The sequence below is a fragment of the Actinia tenebrosa genome, unplaced genomic scaffold, assembly GCF_029948245.1.
Source record: "Actinia tenebrosa isolate PJP-AT-01 unplaced genomic scaffold, QUT_ActTen_1.0 PGA_scaffold4__44_contigs__length_22323623, whole genome shotgun sequence".
Lineage (NCBI taxonomy): Eukaryota > Metazoa > Cnidaria > Anthozoa > Actiniaria > Actiniidae > Actinia > Actinia tenebrosa.
Window position 1 is genome coordinate 16,405,908 of NW_028292581.1, and position 25,446 is coordinate 16,431,353.

General features: G+C 35.8%; 2 protein-coding genes and 2 pseudogenes across 2 annotated transcripts; 3 read left to right on the forward strand and 1 right to left on the reverse strand.

The window, feature by feature from the left end:
- Positions 1 to 1,032: 1,032 nt before the first annotated feature.
- Positions 1,033 to 1,995, forward strand: LOC116303404 (melatonin receptor type 1A-like). Its single transcript, XM_031712933.1, has one exon. The coding sequence runs from the start codon at positions 1,033 to 1,035 to the stop codon at positions 1,993 to 1,995; it is 963 nt and encodes a 320-aa protein (XP_031568793.1).
- Positions 1,996 to 5,858: 3,863 nt separating this feature from the next.
- Positions 5,859 to 6,845, forward strand: LOC116303396 (rhodopsin, GQ-coupled-like). Its single transcript, XM_031712920.2, has one exon. It carries the CDS (start codon positions 5,859 to 5,861, stop codon positions 6,843 to 6,845), a length of 987 nt encoding a protein of 328 aa, XP_031568780.2.
- Positions 6,846 to 15,123: 8,278 nt separating this feature from the next.
- Positions 15,124 to 16,340, reverse strand: LOC148907266 (zinc finger MYM-type protein 2-like; annotated as a pseudogene).
- A 1,343-nt stretch (positions 16,341 to 17,683) lies between these two features.
- Positions 17,684 to 23,335, forward strand: LOC148907267 (uncharacterized; annotated as a pseudogene).
- Positions 23,336 to 25,446: the final 2,111 nt, after the last annotated feature.

A 25,446-nucleotide genomic window follows, 5' to 3' on the forward strand; every position in this document is an offset into this window, starting at 1 on the left:
TGTGGCTCTGGCTTTTCGAGTACTCCTAGTACAGCTCTTAGTACAGCTCTTAGTAAGCCATATAAACACGGAAGTCAGCCATATATATTTTATAATTTCAACTAAGAAAACAAAAGATTGTCACAACGAAATTAGAGCTTTTTTATGAGGTCACGTGATCAAATCGGCCATTGTGGCTGGCATTCTACAGGATTTTAGCTATGCGAGAATGTAAAGAAGATGGCGGATTCGGATAGTTTTTTTGGTGATAAAAGGTAAGTTAGCACACTAAGTAACGATAACAATCCCCTTTTCTTCTAAGAAATATATTCTTAGTAGATATCTAAAGTCGATTTTTGCTATTAACTCGCCAAGTAGAGAAAAAATATGGTAGTTTTTGCGCTACGATGTGTTATTTGACAAAGAGGATGACAAAATAATCAATTTTTTGAACATTTTTACCAACTTGAATACAAAGAAAACTGGATGCAAACTATCGCTCCGAGTCTTTCTTGTGAACTATGCATAAACCTGTATAAGAGTGCTATATCTATTTTGTCGGTTAACATATGGCAACAATTGAATCACAAGTAATCAAATAAATAGTTCAAAGAGAGAACGTTGATGATTGACGCTGAATCAATCATAGGTTTCAAAATTTGATTAAAAATCTACAACTGGTCGTTGAGAGACATCGCAGTTTCTCGGCAATCTTGTCAAGCCTGTTATATTGAACGCGACAAGCACACTATATTACAATTGTTTTTTGTTTTTTGTTTGTTTGTTTTTTGTTGTTTTTTTTTTGCTATTGTACTATCGCCTCCAGCACATTCAACACAAAATTTATTTTCTTTGCCAAACTCCAAGCAACACAATCTTGAATATTATTACTGTTGCGTTGCTATTTTTCCTCGTGGGAACATCTGTCCTGAAATATTCAAACTATCATTACTTTGTGTTAAAGATTCTTCAACTTTTGAAGGCTTTAGATTTCTCGGCCAAGAAGATACATGCAAATTACATACAATGTTTCAAGACGAACATTCTAGGCAAATGGCTCTTGGGCTGGCTAACAGATCTTCTGTACAAGTCTTCATCGAGACTACTATTCTCATCTTTATAGCAGTCACAGCTCTTGTTGGGAATTTTTGCGTTCTGTATGTGTTCCTCAAGTCACCAAACCTGCGTCAAACAACAAGTTATTATCATATTGCACTTGCTATCTCCAGTGCAGCGTTAACTATTCTGGTGCTACCAACAGCAATTGGAACAGCAGCAATAGGAGGTGACTACATTGGTAACCAAGCTGGACAAGTGATTGGATTTATTTTCACAGCTCTAATACTAGGATCTCTTTATACTATTTCTTTAATCTCAATCAATCGATTTTTCTGCGTCACAAAACCGTTGGCCTACAGAAAATATTTCAAGTACAAGTTCACTATTTTAACGATATGTGGCATTTGGATATTTTGTCTCCTGTTTATAACGGGAGTTTATGTCAGCGGGAAAGGAACCTTTAGATTTTATCCAGGTCGATTTTTATACCTCCTTTCGTTTGAGGACCTCACAACGGAAAAGATCTTTCGTGCAGTTTTCCAAGTAGTTTTCATAATTTTCCCAATGTGTGCTTCAATATTTTGCAGCAGCAAAGTATACAGGATTGTCAAAAACCATAATGTAAGGGTAGCGTTTAGTTCAAATAATGAAGCTACAAGAAACACTATTCAGATATCAAGAAAAGAGATTCGCATCACCAAATCATTAGTAGCATTAGTAAGCGGGTTCATCTTTTGCTGGATGCCTTGTACAACCATTTTTCATATCGCTGTGTACATGAACATTCCTAGAGAAGTTGAAGTATACTCTATGTATACTGCGTTATCTAGCTTTGCTGTAAATCCAATATTGTTGAATATGTTCAATCGACCTTTTAGAATGCAGTTTGAGAATATTTTCTTTACATTAAAGGCGAGAAATGAAATCGGAGTTCAGCAAGGAATGACAAACGGATGACACAAACTGTCGCTTATACAAATGTTAAACTTTTGTAGTTGGGTTTTATAATTTAAAATTAGGCAGTATCAAAGATGAAATAAAGTTTACTGCACCTACCGCATGAGAGATAAAAAGTAATGCAATAATAAGTGACATATTTAATACTTATTGAATGGGACCGAGAGAAACAGTGTGTTTCGTGGTCCCGAGACGGTGATGTTTCGCAAGGCGAAGCCGAGGGAAACATTGCCGTCAAGGGATCGCGAAACGCACTCCTTTCACGAGGTTCAAATCAATAAGTGTTTTGCTATATACCAAGTGTCAAAGAAAAAAACATATATTTGATTTTTTGATTATTTGATTTCGAAAGCAGTTATTTGATTTTTTGATTGTTTGATTTTGAAAAACTTAGAAAAACGTACATTTCTGGGAATTTTACTTCCGGTATTGTTATTCTCGGTCGGCAACATATTGTTGGCCGTTGCCAGGAAAACATCGAAACTTCTTCACGTTCACGTGATACCCACTTTGTCATTTGGTATATAACAAATATAATTAGTATTTTTCGTCACTTTCTTCCTCTTCCTTCGGCCTTCTCTACCTTTTTCTCCCCCTCTTCCTCCTCCTATTTCTCTCCCTCCACCTCGTCCCCTATCTCATTCTATTTTTCTTCCTCCTCCTCTTCCCCTATTTCATCCTCTTTCTCCTCCTTGTCCTTAATTCTCCTCTTTCTTCTCCTCTTCCTCCTCTTCCTCCTCCTAAGCCTCTTCTTCCTCCTCCTCTGCTTCCTCCTCCGCCTCTTCCTCCTCCTAAGCCTCTTCGTCTTGCTCCTTTTCCTCAACCTCTCTTTTTTGTCCTCTCTTTTTTTCTTCTATTTCGTTTATTATGTCTATTCTAACAATTCAAAATTCAAAACGTTATCCTGGCGCTACATTTCTCCTACATCAACAAAAAGAAAGTTAAGGATACAATATCAGATCTAAGGTGTTTTTGTGCTTGGAGAGTTATTAACGATGTGAATCATATTTCGTCATTGCAAACACATTTTTCGCCCGCGGTCAAGAGTCCAGTTCAGTTAAAATAAACAGCACTTCCAAAAGGGAGTTTTTGAAGTATAAAAGCATTTTGTTTTCTTGAAAATATCCTGTTTTTGTAATGTTAACACAAGTATAATGTATAAATTTATAATATATAAATCTTAATTACTAGATTACGTTTCGGGTAATTGTATCCGCTCGAAAACCGGTTTTTCATGTGATTTACGTCCAGAAGTTTAAGACGGTTTCTTGAAAAGAAAAAAAAACCGAACGGAAGACAGAAAAAGAACTTAGCAAATACACTCCTCATTAAAATGAATGTTTCCTAAATTTCTGATGCAAATCCGCTTTACATGCGAATAGACTATTTTTCGATTTCCATTTTTTGAGACTCCTTCACTCAGAATGAGCCTCGAATCAGTGTCTAAATATTCACAGACCTTCACAGAATTACAAGAATATTCTATTGTAAAATTCAATGGCTGACGAGGTAGTCCACGTTGAATTTCACAAGAAAACCTATATCGCACGAATCGAGAAGCGATTAGTTTTCGAGTAATATTCTGTGGAATTCCCGAGTCAGACAATGAATTTTACTTGAATCCCATGGCGAAATTGATTGAAAATAGACTTAATTATACGATTTAGAAGACTAAAAAATCCAGCGCGAGCTTTCTGTATTTTCCTGCGATTCAGCTTTTCAAATGTCCTCATTTTTCATCTAATTTTCGGAAACATATCCTATATTTTTGTATGTATATGTCTTCCTTTGTTTCTTTTTAATTAGTTGTCAAGTTTATTTGGTGTTTTGATGGAGAAGAATACCCAAACATTTTATTTATTTATTTATTTATTTAATCAATTTAGTGGCAATAAAAGAGAACATAGAGAGAAGAAAGAGCCATATGGATAATCCGTAAAGGAGTCCTAGACCCTATATGGAAACAGATCACCAGGCAAGATATAAAATAGAAATAAAAATAAAATCTATAAAAATATATTAAAATCTAGAAAAATATATTAATATAAATCCAACTTGATATACCGATTTATCAAATCCAGCAAAGAAAAATATTAGTAATAAATAAATAAAATTTGAAATTTGTCTTAACCTAGTGAAATATAAAATAATTCAATTTAATCCTCCCTCCCCTAGCAAAGAAAAAATATTAATAATAAATATATAAAACTTGAAATTTGTCTTTACCTAGTAAAATATTAAATAATTCAATTTAATTTCCCAACCCCTTATTTGATTGCTTCAATAAAAAATCCTTCACTTTTGACTTAAAAGACTGAACTTTAGTTTCACTCCTAATGTCCTTAGGCAACTGATTCCAAGAATCACAACTATTCTATTGAAAAACTATATTTGAGCACATTTGTTCTAGCAGGTTTCTTTTTTAAAGATAAACTATCATTAAGATTTAATGCAAAATTAAACGTGTGTTCCCTGTTTACGATGAGCTATGGCATTCTACCCATAATAGACATTTGCTAATTCTGAGTAACAGAAAACTAGAAACTGGAATATTAATCATGGCAGGTGAACGTGAACGCGAACGCAAAGCATGAGTGGGCAAAATGACAGTCCTAAACATTTTTGGATCTTGAAAGAGCAAAGCAAATGCATGTGGCAGTAAAGGGAAACTGTTTTTATTTTTCCTTTCCATATTTCCGCTTCTTATAATAGTCATGTATATTATATTCTAGTTAAAAGAAAACAGAATATATATATATATATATATATATGCAAAAGTTGGGTAACAGTATCCTGGGAATGAGAGCCGGCGCCAAAACATCTAAACACGTTGTGAATGGCTAAAACAAAATTCACCGCTCAGCTGGAGTATAGGTTGGAAATTCAACCAAACAAATAGAATCCACTATACGAATTTTATACCCCAATATTAATTAACTACAATTACTCAGACGAAATAATAAGGTTGTTGTAATAAGAAATCGTATGAAATCTTATCTTATCTTTTATTTTATTTTTTACCAAGCAGCTAGAAGAACTTTGTGAAAACCTGTTTTTCTAAATATATTAAAACTGGTCTATACTATATTAAAGAAATCACAAAATCGCGAAATCAAGTAAAGCGTTTGTTTGTTTTGTTTTTGTTTGTTCGTTTGTTTGTTGTTGTTTTTTTCGTCTCCCAAATTCGTAAAAGTGATATGAAATATACGGCTTCCAAAATTTCACGATATTTAATACGCGCGATATTCATGTGGATCCTAATGTAGATGACGTTCCAAATTGGCTGTGCCTTTTATCCTATAAATATCTGTATATATAAAACAACAACAACCAATTTACCCCTTGAAGTATACCATATGGTCGAACATTAAAAATTTAACTGATTCAAATTTGTATAGTTTTGATTTTTTTAGCTAATTTTTATATTTTGAAAATCTAAAATTAATTCTTTTATTTTACGAATAATAATGCGTACTTATAAAAAAGTCTCGTCATTGCTTACAAATCATTATTACCCAAATAAAACTCTTAATTCTTGTGCATGTTTTCTTTCATTAAAGCGGCTGTGCCTTCAACGGCTGTTGTTGGCCTATTGCCCGGCGGCGTCAAGGCACAAGATAAGAGAGCCTATTGGCTGTTTATGAGTCAGTCTAAATGACTTTAGAACGACAAGTCTCATTAAACTTTTCTATTAGTCTTTCCGCTTTTCTTCATTGAAAAGAGCACGCGTTTCATTCGAGAAAAGGAAAAAAAGCCCAGAAAATAAGAAAAAACTTCAGGAAAGAATTTTTTCTGTGGGATAAAGCGAGAGTTCTAAAACTAATTCTCTGTCACTGTATTCAAATTGGTTAAAGTTGGCTTTCATGTCTGACTTGCAGCACTACGAAACTCTCGCCTTCGAACTGGCAAACAGATCACCTCAACGGCGAGTCATAGAAACTAGTCTTCTATGCATCATTGCATTAACAGCTTTGCTCGGTAATTCCTGTGTGTTGTACGTGTTCTATAAAACACCTCGACTTCGCAGCGTAACCAGTATTTACCTTAAATCACTTGCCCTATCTGATGTATTTTTGTCTGTTGTTGTGATGCCGACATCGATATTAACATCATTTTATGGACGGAACGTAATCTCAGACAAGCTTGGCAAAGTCGTTGGATGGATGTTTGCTCAATTGGTCTTCGTATCTCTTTACACGACATTCCTCATCGCAATAAATAGATTTTTCTGTGTTGTCAAACCACTCCTCTACAAAAAGTACTTCAAACGAAAAACTGTACATCTGACAATTCTTGTATCTTGGTTGTTTTTATTTTTGTTCGTGCTGGTTTTGTACTTGAGCGGAGCTGTAGAGATAGACTTTTACCCAGGAAGGATGGTGTACTTTCTCAGTTTTACTCATAAAACCACAACACCTATTCCTCGCGTCATTACGGCAGTGAGCCACTTTATCCTGGTATTATTCCCGTTAACACTTGCTGGCATATGTTACTGGAAGCTATATATCGAATTCAAGGGACACAATGCTAGAGTCTCTACTACTCTTAATGTCAATTCTAAAGGAAGTACCACATCTCTTACCAAAGAAGAGGTTCAACTTACAAGATCTGTCCTTGCGTTGGTGTGTGGGTTCATCATCTGCTGGATTCCACCTTCGACACTATTCCACATTGCTATATACATTGATCTTCCGCGCTCTCTAGAGATAGTAATTCTGTATACCTCATATATGGGTAGTGCGTTAAATCCTATTTTGTACAACATTATGAACCAGCCTTTTAGGAAAAGGTGTCTTACTCTAATATGCTGTCGAAACAATGAAGCCGGTTTAGACGTTCAAAGGGAATGACTTGTATTTAGCTTTTAATAGGATTAAAGGACTGATATGATTGGAAAACGCAATTAGAGACAAACATAAAGCAGCTAAACAGTATGCACTAGAGAAAAAAAATCCAGACAATTTCGGAGATGAAGAAAAGGACTAGAAACGAGGCAACTCAAAGGAACGACGAATATCTATAAAAACCTATTGAAAAAAACAGACAAAATGGAAACAAAACCAAAAGACTTCTTCAAAGCTTTCAAAACTTACTTGGGAACTAAAAAATATCTCTCAAACAGTGACTAAATCAACTTTAAAACCGAAGACAACTCAATGATTACAAATCAAAACGCTGTAGATGATGAGTTATCGAAGTGTTTCTCAACTTTGGCAAAGACCATCTGTGGCACGAATGCCTTACTATCATCTGAAAGCGATCTTTGTAATCACACAAATGTTGTTACTATTAAAAACAACTACGAAAACATTGAGGTATTTTCTTTTTTAGAGATCACTGAGGGCCGAGACTGCATGTGAAAGCGCTACAAAGTCTAAAAGCCAACAAAGCAATGGGATGGGACGTAATTCCACCAAGATTGCTAAAACTATCAGCAAACGAATTGGTGCCTTCATTGTGCAACTTCTTTAACTTGGCTATAAGCTTGGGGGAATTTCCAATGAGTTGGAAAAAGGAAAGTGGATTCCTGTTCATAAAAAAGACGATAAGACAGACAAGAGGAACTATAGACCAGTAGCTGTTCTCAACGCAGTTACAAAAAGTGTTTGAGCAACAACTTAGTAACCAGATTACACAGAAAATCGATCCTCATCTCTCAAGTCGTATGTCCGCATACAGAAAAGGAAATAGTTGTGAAACGGCATTGCTTAAACTCGTTGAAGATTGGAAATCAGCTGATGATAATGGTGAAATAGTGGGCATTGTTTGAACCGACACCACAAGACATTCAACTTAATCCTCCCTGTGTTAGTGATAAACAAGCTGAAAGCGTAAAATTTCTCTGAACAAGCATTAACACTAATAAGATCTTAATTTGAACATCTTCAAGGAAGAGTAAAACTGGAAACCGTCACAAGTGATTGGCAGGATATAAAAAGAGGTTGGCCACAAGGGTCATGCTTTGGCCTGCTCTCATGGAATATTTTCCAGAATGATCTGTCGTTCTCTATTACAAACTGTCTTCTATCTATCTATGTACACTGATGACCATGATTTTTTTATACAGTTATAGAGTATATATTATATATGTTTATTAATTTTAAAACATTTGTTAATTAGCTTTTACGTTTATTCATTTATGTTGTGTCACCAATTAGTGTATTATTATGCTATAGTATACTGACCCTCTAATTAAGTTTCTATCTATCTATTATTTGTGTTTATGCAACGTACGATTCAATATTTTCAGATAAAACAACATTGAGGAGAATGTGAAATTGGCGAATAGACGCGAAATACATATTTACATTTACAAAAACTACTATTTTGATTGGCCGAAAAATGAAACTGACAACTAAAATGAAATTCTTTTATTTAACTAACTTTGATTTATCCATCAAATATAACATCGATTTTCCCCTCGTCATTTTGCATTTTTAAAAGCTTCGTTTAACCTTTTTTCTCCAAAATTCTGGAATCAATAAGAAAATTGGTTTTCTCTTATTAATTAGTTCGTTTTATTTTTTTACTTTTTTTATTTGAATTTGACTGGCTCTTATTTTTTAAATTTTTGGAGGTTATTGAAGGCCAAAATTAATTTAAAAACTCATTAATTTGGCATAAGTAGAGAGTAATAAACGATGTTTGTGTTCGTATCGATGTTGCTAGAGCTGTCAACAGCTCGTCTTCAACTGATAACGTGAGCGAATTTTTACGATTTGCCGTATAGGTAGTACCATATGTAAAGCCTACTTTGGTTCCTTACCCCGCGTTAGACTCACCCAAGATTGCCTTAGATCAATTCCTAAGATCGCCTTAGATCACCCAAGATCGCCTCGGATCGCCTTAATTATGGCCTCTGTACAAACACCTGTTAATTTCTATAATTTAGCTTCATTTAGTTAAGCTTGCAACTCTTAACAACACGAGAGAATTCGCCAGCAATTTGCTTTTGCACTAACAAAGTAGGTTTTGGTTAAAGCCAATAAAGGGTTTAGTATAACATGGGCAATTTAACTTTATGCGAAAATAGGCTTTGGAATAAATCCTTATGCCTTTGAAACTGTCATTGCAATATTTTGCTTGACGACCACCAACACCTGCTTCTTTTCGAGGAGGATCCCACGTACTAGTTATTGAGCACGGGTGCGGTAACCATAACAACCTGGTTCACCTACTAAGACACCTACTAAGACACTAAGATCACAACCAAGAACAGAAAAACGGCAAGAGTCAGAAGATAACTAAAAGAAGGTTAAGGCGTACTGTACCGTTACAAGTTGGGTGCTCTGGAAATCGAATATAAATATATAAATCAAATTGGATCTGTGTTGGGAATTACTTTTCGTGATGTGTTGTGACCAAAAGTTCAAACTTCTTTCCATTTATACCATCGTTGAAAACTATTTTTTGAAAAGCAAAATAAAAAATAAAGTAAAACCACTGTTATAAAGTCTCAAATAATCGAAAACATGTATGAAGTAAAAGCAGCAAGTAAAACGAGAAAAACCAGATTTTGTACAAAATGAGACAACAATTTGATATCAAACTACCAAAACAAATTAGCGTGCGCATAACACCACAATAGAAAGGAATTATTTAGTCCGAATAAGACATTACTTATAAACATGAATCTTTTTTAAATTTTCTCCCTTTATGTGCATGAAAGCTTTGATTGAAGACAACTAAGTAACGACTCATAGCATTTACTTGAACGGATATAATACACTTATTTTTTGCTCACGACTCCCTTATCCCCGTCCTCAGTAAATGACACGACCATGGATACAAGCCTTTATAGATTCCTCCAATTTCTAAGCTGATAATTACTAGCCGTTGCTTAAAATTTCACTTTAATGTCAACTTCACCTCGTTTTCCCCCTCAACAACAAAAAAACCACTTTATTTAAGTGTCGATGTCTTTAGACAACTAATTGGGGACACTGAAATGAAACTTAAATGAAGAAATAATCAAAGGAACATAAAGTGTTTTGAATCCCAACTGGCAAGGAGGCAAACCAGTTGGCTATTTACAAGCATGGTTGATGAGAAACTGAACTTGAACTAATGAGAAACCAGCACAAATACATTCTCACCTAGTGTCCACAGCGGGACTCGAACTGAGCACTACCGAATTGCGAGACAGACGCTATGATCACTCGACCATGCTGCCTCCCTCGGAATGGCTAATAGCAGAAGTTCTCATACTCATTAATAATTCGTGAGTAAACCAGCCAATCAATGGGCTATTTTTGGGTCACATGATGTTACTTGAAACCTGGTAAAGTGCTGTGAAAGGAATGCATTCAGTCTGGAGTAACTGGAACAAAATTAATTCAGTCCTAGTAACTGGAACAAAATTAATGAGATGAGAAGTCATTTCAAAGCCTCCAATATCGGACTGGACGGGATTTCAAGTTTGCGCAATTAGTTAGTTGGAACTAATTGCTTTGACTTGAAATCCCGTCCAGTCCTCATTGTCGGCTTTGAAATATTACTTCATAACTAGAAGTGTCAATCTTCCTATATATAAAGCGTCCGATATGTGTTTTACGTCTGAGCTATTTTCAGTAAAATTGACGTCAGCACCGGAAGGGGTCAAGCAAGCAGTCAAAACAATCAAAATGGCGGTCTCGGGGTTCCCCGGGAGGGAAAAGCTTTTCCGCCACTTGAATGTGCTTGAAGCAATAACTAAAAAAGCCACAAATAAGTTAGAAATCGACAGAAAACACCAAGACGAAAGAGAGAAGATCGAAAGTATAAGGAATAAATTGGAAAACCACTCTGAATGGTCGGCAAAGTACACTGAAGTTACACAGAAGTTGCAGCTACAAACAGCGGCCAACAACAACAACAGTACACATCCCAACCACGTTGAGGAACCAGCAAAACAGTACAGTTTTTCTTTGATTCTACAGTTTTTCTTTGATTCTTTTGATTCTTCGTTCCTCAATTTATATTCGTCTTGATTTTCATGCTCTTCCAACTTTTTCTTTTCATATATGTGTTTATGCATCATGTTGTACACAACACCGTTCAAAACTGTAACAAAACCATGTATTTCTCGTGCACTGCTTTTGCTTTCGCTAAAAATGCCACAAGGTAACTCTCTCTCCGTCGTGTCAGCCCCTGGCCTAAACTTTTCGATATACTTCATCCAGTCTACATACAAATGGCCTTTTTTATCTGCCTTCTTTATCTCTTTTTTCCTATAGATTTCAATGCATGTTTTTTAAAGAAGTGCACCATTGCTCTGACCAATTCAGAAAACTTTTCCTCGTTTACGACATCAATGTAGATATTTTTCTTATCACTTGCTGCCAATGCATTTAGGAGCTCTTTCTTAATTCCTTCCAAGTTTATTCTTGCATTTCTATTAATAAAATTAACTCATTATCTTTCACTGCTCTTTGTTTTGCTGTATTTTTTCACAATTTTACGATTGGTTTTCCGCGGTGATTCAACATTACTTGAGCATTCACTGCTTTCCGTATCACTATCGTCACTATCGATATTACTTGATGATACACTGTCGCTTAATTCATCCGAAGACTCTGATTCACTTTCATCGTTCACCAATCGAGACTTTTTATTTACACTTACTTCAATATAGCGTTCATCAATAAAAGTAATCTCGGGACATTTTGAAACCGCCGCGCCATTTTTGTTTTTGCCAGCTAAAGTTCACAGCCATCCAAACAACGAATCAGCGCAGCGCAAGTTATTTCGATGAATTTGATTAGTCGAGCGTCTCTGCATATGGTCACTTTCGGTGCTGACGTCAAATTTACTAAAAATAACTCAGACGTAAAACACATCGGACGCCACCCCAATGCCTGATGGACACTTCTAGTTATGAACTTCTGCTAATAGGTGTGTCCGAATAAGAATGTACACGAGATAGATTGGATTGGTGTGTCAGAATAAGAATTTACCCGAGATAAATTGGATTGGTGCATGAGAATAAGAATGTACAAGAGTTGGATTGGATTATTGTGTCAGAATAAGAATTTACCCGAGATAAATTGGATTGGTGTGTGAGAATAAAAATGTACGCGAGATGGCTTGGATGGTCGTGTCAGAATTATGAGAATGTGCACGAGATGGCTTGGATTGTTGTGTCAGAATGAGAATGTGCACGAGATGGATTGGATTAGTTTGTCAGAATAAGAATGTACAAGAGATGGATTGGATTGGTGTGTGAGAGTAAAAATGTACGCGAGATAAATTGGATTGGTGTGTGAGAGTAAAAATGTACGCGAGATGGCTTGGATGGTCGTGTCAGAATTATGAGAATGTGCACGAGATGGATTGGATTGGTGTGTCAGAATAAGAATGTACCCGAGATGGATTGGATTGGTGCATGAGAATAAGAATGTACAATAGATGGATTGGATTATTGTGTCAGAATAAGAATTTACCCGAGATAAATTGGATTGGTGTGTGAGACTAAAAATGTACGCGAGATGGCTTGGATGGTCGTGTCAGAATTATGAGAATGTGCACGAGATGGATTGGATTGGTGTGTCAGAATAAGAATGTACCCGAGATGGATTGGATTGGTGCATGAGAATAAGAATGTACAATAGATGGATTGGATTATTGTGTCAGAATAAGAATTTACCCGAGATAAATTGGATTGGTGTGTGAGAGTAAAAATGTACACGAGATGGCTTGGATGGTCGTGTCAGAATTATGAGAATGTGCACGAGATGGATTGGATTGGTGTGTCAGAATAAGAATGTACCCGAGATGGATTGGATTGGTGCATGAGAATAAGAATGTACAATAGATGGATTGGATTATTGTGTCAGAATAAGAATTTACCCGAGATAAATTGGATTGGTGTGTGAGAGTAAAAATGTACACGAGATGGCTTGGATGGTCGTGTCAGAATTATGAGAATGTGCACGAGATGGATTGGATTGGTGTGTCAGAATAAGAATGTACCCGAGATGGATTGGATTGGTGCATGAGAATAAGAATGTACAATAGATGGATTGGATTATTGTGTCAGAATAAGAATTTACCCGAGATAAATTGGATTGGTGTGTGAGAATAAAAATGTACGCGAGATGGCTTGGATGGTCGTGTCAGAATGAGAATGTAAACGACATGGCTTGGATGGGTTTGTCATAATAATAATGTACTTGAGGAATTACACTGTGACGTGATGCAATCAAAACATTTTGCCTTTTCGTTTTATCTGAAAAAAAGAGTTCACAGTGAAATTGCTCATTCATTAGTACAATTGTAAAGTTTCGTGAAGATTGTCAATAATCCATCGAATATAGGCAGCATTCAATTTTACAACTTTTAATGTATGTTGCTGCCAAGATACATTTCTTTTTAAAATTTCATGTTAAAAAGATAATTTTCAATAGCGTACGTGCAAAACTTTACAGTTTTACTAATATCTGTATGACAAATTTGAATATCAAATTTCTTTACAGCATGACGTTACATGAAAAACCTCATTAGAAAATATTAGGTATGGTCTACCTGTGTTCCTATACCACAATACATTGCGGTTCTTCAGATGGTAGCTGTTGGTCTTTCGATAGAGATTCTTGAATATTTGGGACAAATATTTACAATTTTGGTAAAACAATGGATATTTAAAGTTTAGTGAACCAAAAATACAACAGCAGTGAAAGATCAACTTATTTAGCAGCATAAAGTTAACTAAAGCATAACTTATTGCACTTTGAGGAACAAATTCCTGTTTGACGAAATGGCGTCAAGAGCTACGCCAGGCATCAAAGATGGAGTTGAGATACTACAACAAACAAGCAAAACTTTAATGGTCCTTCTTAAAATTATCGTGGATGCGAGGCTATCATGAAAATGAAAGAAAAAATCACACTTTTCCTCGATTGAACTTTCAAGAAAATTTAACGAATTTAACGAATTTTAAGAAAGGTTTATTGGGACTGATGCACACAAGCTTATGTGGAATAAAGGTAAGAAGCTATGAATTGGTTGAATGAACACGTGAATGATTACAGTTACACATGTGAAAGCTCAGGTTGTTTAATGAGCTGCAGGGTAAAAACTTAATTGTAGGCCGGTTTCAGAAGTTCTCATAGCCATTTAACTCAGAGGAGTTTTTTTCATTTAACGAATTTCAACTCATGAGAGTTAAATTTTTGTTGCTTTGCCCTCTGAATAGGCTGCATTGAGAATATCCTTCAAGAGGTCCGTAGATAAGTGAAGTGCTATGTCTGAGTTTCACTTGACATCACTTTCTGCAGAATGCTTATCAACTGAATCACAAGTTTTCATTAGACTTCTTTCTTGTTGACAACACATGGTGGTCAGAATTTTACCACCATTCAGAACAGATAATGATATTCAAAGACACTTATCAGGGGATTGAAACCCACCAATAGATAGATCTCTCTTGCTGATGACTCGCAAGACTTTTTTATGTATGTGCTCTTTCCCACAGGGCTTTCCAGACTATTAAAAAAATGTTAAAAATCCTTCTATATTTTATAAATAATGTATGTGTAGAGATTTTGAAATTGAAATATCTAATTGATTAAATCTTTTATTCAGTTAAATTCAAGTTCATATCACTCAAATACTTTTCTTTTAGTCCTAATCGGCTAAGTTCTGTGTAAGAAATCTGTTTTAGGACTAAGAGCAATATAATTTGAAGCTACTTTTCAACTGTCCCATAGGGTAAATTGTTTCACCAAGGGAAGACACTTTTCATTTCAATGCAACCTCAGGTACAAAATTAACTCTTATAAATGCTTAAGATTATTTGTAAAATTCATTAATAATTCATGAGATAATTACCCAGTGAAAGACCTGGATTCAGGTCACGTGGATGGTTTGTAATTCTCGATACAGGACGTGTGAAACTTAAAGCACGGGGAGGGTTGAATAGTCAGCAGGGAAAGGCTGGGGTTGATGAATTGTAAATAGTATGCTTATTAATATGATTAACTTTTATAAAAAGATCTCTAACCCGCCTAATTAGTATTCTTAACTTTTATAAAGATCTCTAACCCGCCTAATTAGTATGCTTAACTTTTATAAAGAGTTGTGTCCTTTGGAATTCTACAAGGTTTATTAATCAATAAGTTTGTACATGAATACATGCCAATATTATAGATATTACTTATTTGCATACCCAAAGTTGATATTGCAGTTGTTAAATACTGAACTTGCACAAAAATTATTAATATTACTGCTCAACGAATCCTCTGGCATTGGAATACTGGCTAGTACATTGTCTGACAAGTCAAATTTCCAATCAAAATCGACAATATCATTCTCTACGTGTTCTCTAGGTTTTGATAACTTCTCCTTAACACTACTATGCTCGTACTCCATTTCTTTAGGAGCACTGACTAGCCCTAAAACATTGCTTACATTATCTAACTGCTTTTCACTTGCTTTTTGATACGAAAACAATGCGTTCGATTTATGTCCCGTTCGTTCTCTTGCTAACTTTTCTTCGACAGAGTGCTGGAACAATCGACTAGCACAAGTAACACGCAAGCAGTGAGCTGTTTTGCGGGGCAAGTTTGCTTTTTGACATAATTTATCCGGCAGTATCTTATTTAAAGTGCATAAACCTACAGCGCTTCTTTCGTAATCGAACTTGCCATTTCTATGCGGCCGAAAATAAAAGTTTTCAAGACTTTCAGCAAAATCTTGCACCTTACTGATATAAACTGAATACAATGCAGCTAAACATCGATTATGCTGACTTCCAGTATCATGGCACTTAATGCTGTATGAAACGAGGCTTATTGTGCAAATCTTTTAACCCGCCATGAAATGTTTTTGACAAACTTTCATCAAAAATGATCACACCTTCTTTAACAGAAATGTTGCTAAGCCTAAGTAACCTGTGTTCAGCAGCTCGAAGGCAAAAAATTTTGCCATTATAAAAATAGATAGTGTACAATATTGACTTAGCTGAATGTCCTCCGAGAAGGCAATATTGCCTCTCCATCCTCAGTTACTTCTTTACGTGCGTCCATCTTGCACTTCTGAGCTATTCCACACTTCGTAGCATCCTTCATCTCTGCGTCTAATACTTTGCGAAACGACGTGAACCTTTATAATAAAATAATAAGTTTATTAAAACCATGAAATAAATATTTTTCCACCTAAATATAAAATGCAATTTAAGGCAATTCATTCAAAACACCCAATAAATTTACTTGCCTCTTGTCAGCTTTATTGAGAACGTTCAATGCATTCTCTCCTATCGTCTCACTTAAATGTCGGTTAAGCGCACAAGTTAACAAATAAAGCGTTTTAGGTGGATAATGCTCTCCATTTTTCTTGGCCACTTTGCCAACGAACTTACACAACCAAAAGTTTAAGAGTCATTGTCTGAGAAAACCGGGCAGAGTCAAAAGATGGGGGTTGGCCGATTCTCTCCATATTTATACCATTTGATAGGTATCTGATAAGATTAAGATTGGCCAAATATCAAGCTCGACGGGCTTTTCGTTCCCGAGATCACCACCCCCCTCAGTTTTGGGCCCTTACAGGCCATGAAATTGCATGAATTTAAGGCCGAGTTTGGAGATCCATAAAATATTGTGCTCGGCATAAATAAACTTCTACATATTTTTAGCAGATTAGATACCTTCGAAATAATATATTTGCGTTGTAATAGTTTTATTTTATAAAATTTTGTTTTTTATACGTTCAGTTAAATATCGTTATCATGTCAGACATGATGGACGGCATGAAGTTTAGTGATTTTTAAAATTCAATTTTTCGAAAGTGCGGCAGTTTTTTTCAAAGATTCGTCGATTGCGTGCTTCTTTGGGTGTTAAATGAGGGCTTTGAGCAAACTCATGATTGGCAACTTAAATTGCCGAAGCGCATCATCATCAATTTTTCGAAAGTGCGGCAGTTTTTTTCAAAGATTCGTTGATTGCGTGCTTCTTTGGGTGTTAAATGAGGGCTTTGAGCAAACTCATGATTGGCAACTTAAATTGCCGAAGCGCAGCATCATTTCAAAGTTCACTGAATTTCAGTGTATTCGTCCTAATTGATTCAACGTTTTCACGCCATATGCAAAGTTCTCTTTCGCTAGTTTACTTCAAAAATGCTTTCTGCTCAATGAAATAAGCTCACAAAGACTTATCGTAAGCTCTGTTTTGTGTTTCTCTTTTGAAACCATCATAAAATAGAAGTGTTGACAGGAGTTGGCGATCTCGGACTTCTCAATTTTCCCCCGAAAGTCAATGTTCGACCCGTCATCATTCGGTTCATTATAATATTGCACAAAAAGCAATAATATTGTTTTAAATAAGGAAGAAATTCAAGATACAGAGTTTAAATGCTTTTGTTTATAAGGTATTTATAAGGTTTCTCTTTCAAATTAATTTTGTCTTGTGTTCTAATTAGCATATTGTGAAACTCATTGGCATGTTATTTGACTCCAGTCGTTAAAAGTGGGTTATGTGAAAACGTTCTAATTTGTACATTTCATGTACATTTATGACCTAAAACATGTCGATATTTTCCTAAAAATGATAAAAAGTAATATAATGATTTTCTTAGAAGGAAACGAGAAACCATGAGAAGTCATGCATAATGATGTACGGTTTCGCAACACATGTTTACTATTTCCCAATAAACTATTTGCCACACACGTAGACAGATTCATTTTCGTTTAGACTCTTGAGGAATCAGTAAACCTATCATGAGCGTATCTATGAATTGTTCGTTCGGCTCCCAAAGCTCGTCTTGTGGTCCATTTGGATCCGATTCTATAATTTTGCCATTGGTGAAATGTGATGAAGACATGAGTTCACATCTTATTAGCCTCGGCGTTAGCTGGAAGCGCGGTCGTCGAAGCATCCACAACACAGTCTCGGAACAAGATCTCATCCTTAATTGTGCGGGCCATTTTCAAATTGACGCGGAGCAAATTGGACAAATGACAATTTGCCCTAAGCACCGTAGAGAGCTGACTCTTTACTGGTCAGGGCGAAAGAGCACTACCTGCACCTATCCTTCCCATAGAGGTCAGCGAAAGCAGATGAGGACGGCGAGGAGAGTGAACACCAAGATGTCTGGGGAAATCTTTGCTCTCCATCAAATATGTGTTCCTATTGGTTCTGGTAAGTATATGGCAGATATCAGTTACATTTTATCTACTACTACTAGACGTCTTTAATTTAGGGAAAGTAGCACTGAAAGGTACTACTACTGCTACTGCAGCTACTGCTACTGCTACTGCAGCTACTGCTACTGCTACTAGTGCTACTATTATTAACATCATCATCATTATTATCATTATTATTATTATTATTGTTATTGTAATTATTATTATTATTATTGTAATTATTATTATTATTATCATTATTATTATTATCATTGTAATTATTATCATTATTATTATCATTATTATTATTATTAGTGTAATTATTATCATTATTATTATTGTAATTATTATTATTATTATTATTGTAATTATGATTATGATTATTATTATTATTGTTATCATTATTATTATTATTGTAATTATTATCATTATTATTATCATTATTATTATCATTATTATTATCATTATTATTATTATTATTGTAATTATTATCATTATTATTATCATTATTATTATCATCATTGTTATTATTATTATTGTAATTATTATCATTATTATTATTGTAATTATTATTATTATTATTATTATTGTAATTATGATTATTATATGGGAACTTTTACGCCCTTAGCTTTTGGTACAAATGGAGGAATGGGGGCAGAATGCCAGATTTTTCTAAAGCACCTTACTGAGAAATTAACCAAGAAGACAGGGGACACATATGCAAGTACTATAACATGGATTAGAACTCGATTATCTTTTGAAATAATTAAGTCAGTACACATGTGTGTCAGGGGGACAAGAACCCCTTTTTTTATGGACAATGAATTCTTGAATGACTTTAATCTTAACGCCAATGTAGCGGAAATTTAGAAATATTTAGATTTTAATAATAATTGTATAGTTTTAATATAGTATTATATCAGTGTGAAGAGCTGGACTCGCGTTTTGAGCTATTAATTTATTTTACAAATATGTTTTTATAGATAAATAAGTATATATTATATAGATTTGTTATTTTATATTCATAATCTTTTCTTTTTTGTTTTATAATTATAGCAGTTTATAAAAATTATTATTATTATTAATTTTTATTATTATCATGAGGCAGTATATTATTATTATTACTATTATTTATTTTTGTAATTATGATTATGATTATTACTATTATTGTTATCATTATTATTATTATTGTAATTATTATTATTATTATATATTATTATTATTACTATTATTTATTATATAGTCTTTAATCAATAATTAATAATAACAATAATCTCTAATCAATAATTAATAAATTTTAAATATTTATACATTTTTTCAAGATTGTAAAAAACGAATAGAATTTGTCCATTATTTAAATATGAATATGTTAATATATAATACTTACAAAGAAGAAGGAATTATAAGATGAAAAACTGACTAATAAGGAAAATTGAAATATATATTAAATATATAACTATGTATCTTTATCTAAAAATCTACGTTAATAAGCTAAAAATCTAAATTTATAAAATGGCGCTTTCAGCAACCTGAATGTCTAAGTCTATGTTGTTTATATCATTATAAGTTCTTTTTATAGTCCTTGAGCCTCGTAGACATACAATTGCAGATCTTAACAGAGAGAAACAAGTCTTGGCCCTAATCCATGCCATTGTTTTGTGGTACTCTTCACCTTTCTTTCGGGCTATCAGTTCAGCAAGCCTGCTGTGATATGTTTTGCATTCTTTACTCATACCTCCTGTTGTACAAAAGACAAGGGGAGTAAATGTTCCATGTTCGATTTCGTTTACTCTTTCGGTGTATTTCCGCTTCTTGTCATTTTCATGTAGCTTGTAGATTTTGGGTAGATCTAGATCTTTGTACGTATCTGCATTTGGGTGACAAACCCTTACGTCAAAAAAGGCAGAACGTTGCTTCTCCCAGAAACCTCGTGCATGGATGTCAAGTCTTGCGTCTGCAGCTTTGTTTGCTCCTTTGCTTAGTTTCTCATCTGAGATTGATTGTAACAAGGGCTCAATCTCTACGTCGTTGCATACTGTGCTAAGAAGCTCAGCCTCCAGATTGCGTAATTCGTTGTGACGTTGAATTACGAATCCACCACGTTTACATATCATTGCGTGATCGACCGAGAAATCTTCACCACATACACACTTTGATGGAATGTCTCTGAAAGACCAATTATAACGGAGACGTAAAGCGTCTCTAAATTCTCTCTTGTTCAAGTCGAATCCCATTTCCTTAAGAGGAATTACAGTTAACCAGGTTGATGCTCCTTTCTCTGCGGCTAAGTCCAAGGATCTGGCTGTAATCTTTGGTAGACTTTCCTTCAGGCTTTCAAATGTATGGGAGACCATGAGAAAAGTTTCGCAGGTGAGTCAGCACCAGAGCCAGAGCCAGCAAGTGATGAAACTGAAACAGTGACTTCTCAGTCATCACAAAGTACGATACCAGAGGAAGAAATTAGTATCTGGTTGGACGAAAAAGAAGATCAACAGTCAAAAAGGCAGGCTCTAAATGATGCTTTTAGCGGTATAACAGGTGGTCATACCAGCCCTCTTCAATCGACTCTCAACACTGATTGGGATGACATTTCTGGTACTCAGCAGAAATATTATTTACGAAAAGCAAGAGAAATGTTTGCTTCCACATTATCTACAATATGTCCGGGTCAAGAAGATCGACTCTGGGAGTCACTCCGTCGAGAACCTCTCATTGAAAATGAAGTCGGTGACGTATCAAAACGAAAGCACTTTGATACAGATTTGATTGAAGTGCTTGTAAAGGCACACAACCAGGCCCAGTCTTGGCAAACAAAACGGCAAATTTTATCCCTTTTTGCAAATGATTTCAGCCGATCAGAGCTGCAACAGCTAGTCCCTTCTTTGTCAAAGTGGCGAATTGATGAAGCACGTGATCATGCAACTAAATCTGGGAGGGGTCAGCCGATTGTGGAGAAGCCGATATTTCGGAAACGAATTGATTCTACAAAAGTTGATCATTTTTTGGATTACATTTCTCGACCAGAACTGCTTCAGGATGTTGCATTTGGTACCAAAACGCTAAGGCTTGACTCTGGTGAACGCATAGTAATCCCAGCAGTTGTGAGAACATTGATCCCTTCACTAATCATCGAGCAGTATAATTGTTACTGTAAGCAGCAGCAATTCGAGCCAGCAGGAGAAAGGTCATTGTATAGAATGCTCGATGTTTGCTCTGCTTCCATGCAAAAATCGCTTCAAGGTCTTGACAATGTCACCGCAGAAGGTACTGAGGCCATTGACAACCTAATTAAAATAGCTGAAAATCTGGTTGAAAATGGAGCTCAAAAAACATGGGGGAAGGCTATTGAGAGTGGAGTAAAGGAAGTGAAACGGTATTTGAAAACAGATTTCAAGGCGCACATGGGTCGACAAGAAAACTGCGCAGACCATTGTAGCACATTTGCTCTCAGTGATCCGAAGAAGAGTGAGTTACGAACGAAGTGCAAACCAAGCATGAAATTGCATGTGAAAGATGCAATTCTCTTGAAACCGTTCTGAAAGAAATGGAATCGCAGATTGATGTCATTGACATAGATGACGAGCAAAAAAACAGGCTAAAGTTTGATTTCAAGCAGTGTGAAACAGCTATCCACGCATGGAAGGCGCATTTATTGTGCACAGTCGTACAGGAAGAAGCGAAGCAAGATGCTCTAAGTAAGCTTGACAACGAGACGTGCTTTATCATAGTTGACTGGGCAATGAAGTTTCTACCACTCAAATACCGAGAAAACATGAGCCAATTTTTTGGAAAGCGTGGACGAAGCTGGCATGTTAGTGCAGTAGTCACCAGGCAAAGTGAAAACTACGAAGTTGAATGTTTCGTCCATATTTTTAATTCATGCACTCAAAACAACTATGCAGTTGCCTCTATTTACGAGCATCTCTTCCACACCATAAGAACAGAGTACCCTCTGATTAACAAGGCATATTTGCGATCAGACAATGCAGCATGCTACGACAAGGGCCCGCTGCTGCTCTGCCTCCCAGAAATTGGCAAACGAACTGGCGTCACACCTATTCGCTATGACTTTTCTGACCCTCAAGCTGGCAAAGACATTTGCGATAGGAAAACTGCTCCAATGAAAGCCCACATCAGAAGATTCGTGAATGAAAACAACGACGTCTTGAGTGCAGAAGACATGAAGAAAGCTCTGGAGTCTCATGGAGGATTAAAAGGATGCAGGGCAGCTGTAGTTGAGGTGGACTCCTCCAAAGATCTTCATGAAGCTAACAAAATTCCAGACATAAGTTTGCTCTACAACTTTAAATATGAACCCCGCGGAATAAGAGTTTGGAAAGGCTACGACATTGGGAAAGGTAAAGTGCTCACCTACGAAGACCTGCAAACAGATGGACAAGACATTGAAAGTTTGAAAGTGATTCAATCATTTGGACCTCGTCATAAAGAACTTTGCGTTATTAGCACTACAGCATCGAAATCTTTCAATCAGAAATCAGAAATCAACAATCAGAAATCTTTTCATGCAGTGAGAGTACCTGTATCTTGACTTTTAAATCTGAGCGAGAGGCACAAGCACACATGGATACAGGCAGGCATGTCAGAGAGTTGGAATCTGTTTCTCTTTATGACACCATTAGAAAGAAATGGTCGGAAAGACTGACGGGAATTAGCAATGTTCTTAGACCAACGCCTGAAAATCTCATGATAGAGGAGGAGACCGGCCCATCAACAACAATAAATGCTCGTTCCATGGGTTGGGCGCTAAAAATAAGTAAGAAGAGACCAAGGTTGGGAGAAAAAGTCAAAGCCTTCTTGATCGAAAAATTTGAATTGGGTGAAAGAAGCGGGAATAAGGCCGACCCCCTATCAGTTTCAAGGGAGATGAAATTGAAGAAAGATCGGAATGGGAAACTGTTCTTTGAGCCTGATGAATGGAAAACAGCCCAGCAAAAAAAGAGCTTTTTTTCGAGGTACAGTGCGAAACTGCGGCAGCAGCAAATGGGCGTCGACCTTAGATTGGAGGCCGCCGAGCAAGAGGAGGAAGAGCTGGATGAAGAAGACCTGGAAGCATGGGAAACAGAAGCCACACTTCAAGACTTGCGGTCCACTATTCTAGACGAAGTAAACAGGCCTGAGCATCCCATCCAAGTAGAGCAAATAAACATTTGCCAACTTCAACATGACGGCAAGTTTAACTCATTGAAAATTACACAGCTGCCGTGTATTTTTCTTTTTATTATATAGATACACATATAGAAGCGCGCGCCGATTTGTTTAAAAACGAGCGCGAAAAAAAACAACCAGAAATGACGTCATCGATACCTTTACTAGTGAAGATATGGAAAATATGTTCACTCGTATCCCGGATATAGTTTCGTATGAAATTTACGAGTAGTGTATTTTCTAGTAAATCACTCATGTCTATATAATAAATAATCATATCATGGCATGCGGAAGCCGATGATATTTAATACCACGTATTTTCCCACTATTAAAAAGCAAGTCAACAAAAAAACTACTGACCAATGACATGTACATTCATGTAAATGTCACAATCATATAAACACGGGTGAACTATTTTATAAATATAGCAATGAGATATGGTGCACAAAATTCTAATAGCAAAAAACTGCAATATTAATGATCCTCATTAAATACTCAGTACCAGAGTAGTTACGGCGAAAAATATACAAAAAATGTTTTCCTAATATTAATGTTGCGTTTAGCCTCTACTCATCAGTCGTTTTCACACTGGATAAATAGACGTTAGATGATCAAGAAAATATGTCCTTTCAATATTTGATATAGCTGTTTTCAAAATGTTTACTTCATTAATATCAAACAAGAAAATAAATTATGTCTTCTAAGAAAATCATTATATTACTTTTTATCATTTTTAGGAAAATATCGACATGTTTTAGGTCATAAATGTACATGAAATGTACAAATTAGAACGTTTTCCATATTACAGAAGCAATTATAGAAATAGCCAATTCTTTGACGGTACAGCAGAATATCACAGCCCATAGTCAATCCAGTTTGGTCTCCAAGATGGACAACAACGGTTCGTATGAAGTGTAGAAAATATCGATGAAACCGTTTGGATAAAACTAAAATAAGTCACGGTGTATAAGCATGGGAAGTTCGAGAAGCCTTAGAATAATCTTTGAGTACTCCAAGGGCAAAGATGGCAAGGATATTAATCGATAAAAAGCAAAACTTTCGCTCACATAAAAAGAGCAGCCATCTTGAACCACAGGCAACCCAATTTTTTACCAGTGAAGCGATAAGAAAAGGAAAGGTTCTTAATCCTCTCATCACCAAACCAGTTGCATAGCTTTTTGTGTAGCCTATCACACTTAGCTGTAGATTTCACTTGGCAAAAGTTCATAAGGGGATGATCTTCATGACAGTTAGCTCCAAGGAGCAGATGATTATCATCACAACTAGCTGTGGCAGTGTCATCTTTATCAAATGGAGCACCATATGCACTGATTGTGATATACAACCACAAGCTTGTACCAGGCTTCAGAGATTCCCTTCCAAAAAGTGACCGACTTTTAGCCTGTGACACACCTATGATTCCTAGCAGGCTCAAAAATCTGCCATCTTGGAAAAAAAAATTTACCCAACAAGGAGACTGGAGAGGGGTGGTCCGACCCCGCTATGCCTCTAGTATTGCCACACTGGTAGGAAACTGACTTCTGAATACGTATAGTATTGGCATTATAACCGAACATACGTATGTCCAGGTTGTCATTACTCCAACCCAATTGTTGCTGTTGGCCAAAGTACTCCTCTGATGCTCTGTAGTGCTTCGCACATTAAGACATTCAAAGAAACTAACAACAATTTTGCAAAATTTCGAGGTTGCTGCTGCTTCTGGTGGACCGAAAGACTCTAGGACTGTAGCCACATACATTTCGCATTGGCATTTCGGTAGTCTTTAATGTGACGCTGGCTTGGTAGGATCAGAACTTTGCTGTTACGGAGTTCTTCGTAACAAGATGGAGATTTGGATGCAGGAGAAAGACAAAAATCTAATCAGCATAGGGTGATACCTAACATCAGAAGGGCTTCTTCCAAACAGTTTCTTTTGCTGTGCCAAAATAATTTCATAAATGGTGTAATTTTGTGTTTTGACTGATCAAGAATGGCAGTGAAATCATTACTTAATTCATGATCAACTTCCACACTTGACTTTCTAATTTCTCGTTGCATGTCTTTCAATTGTTTCTCAAGGTCTGCACACCCCAGTCTCTGGTTCTGAAGGGTTAGTTTTAATCACCCAGGATCAGTTTTTGAAAAAGGAGCTTTCTTTGCGGGAATGGATAACCTTTTTTCTTTTGCTTTCA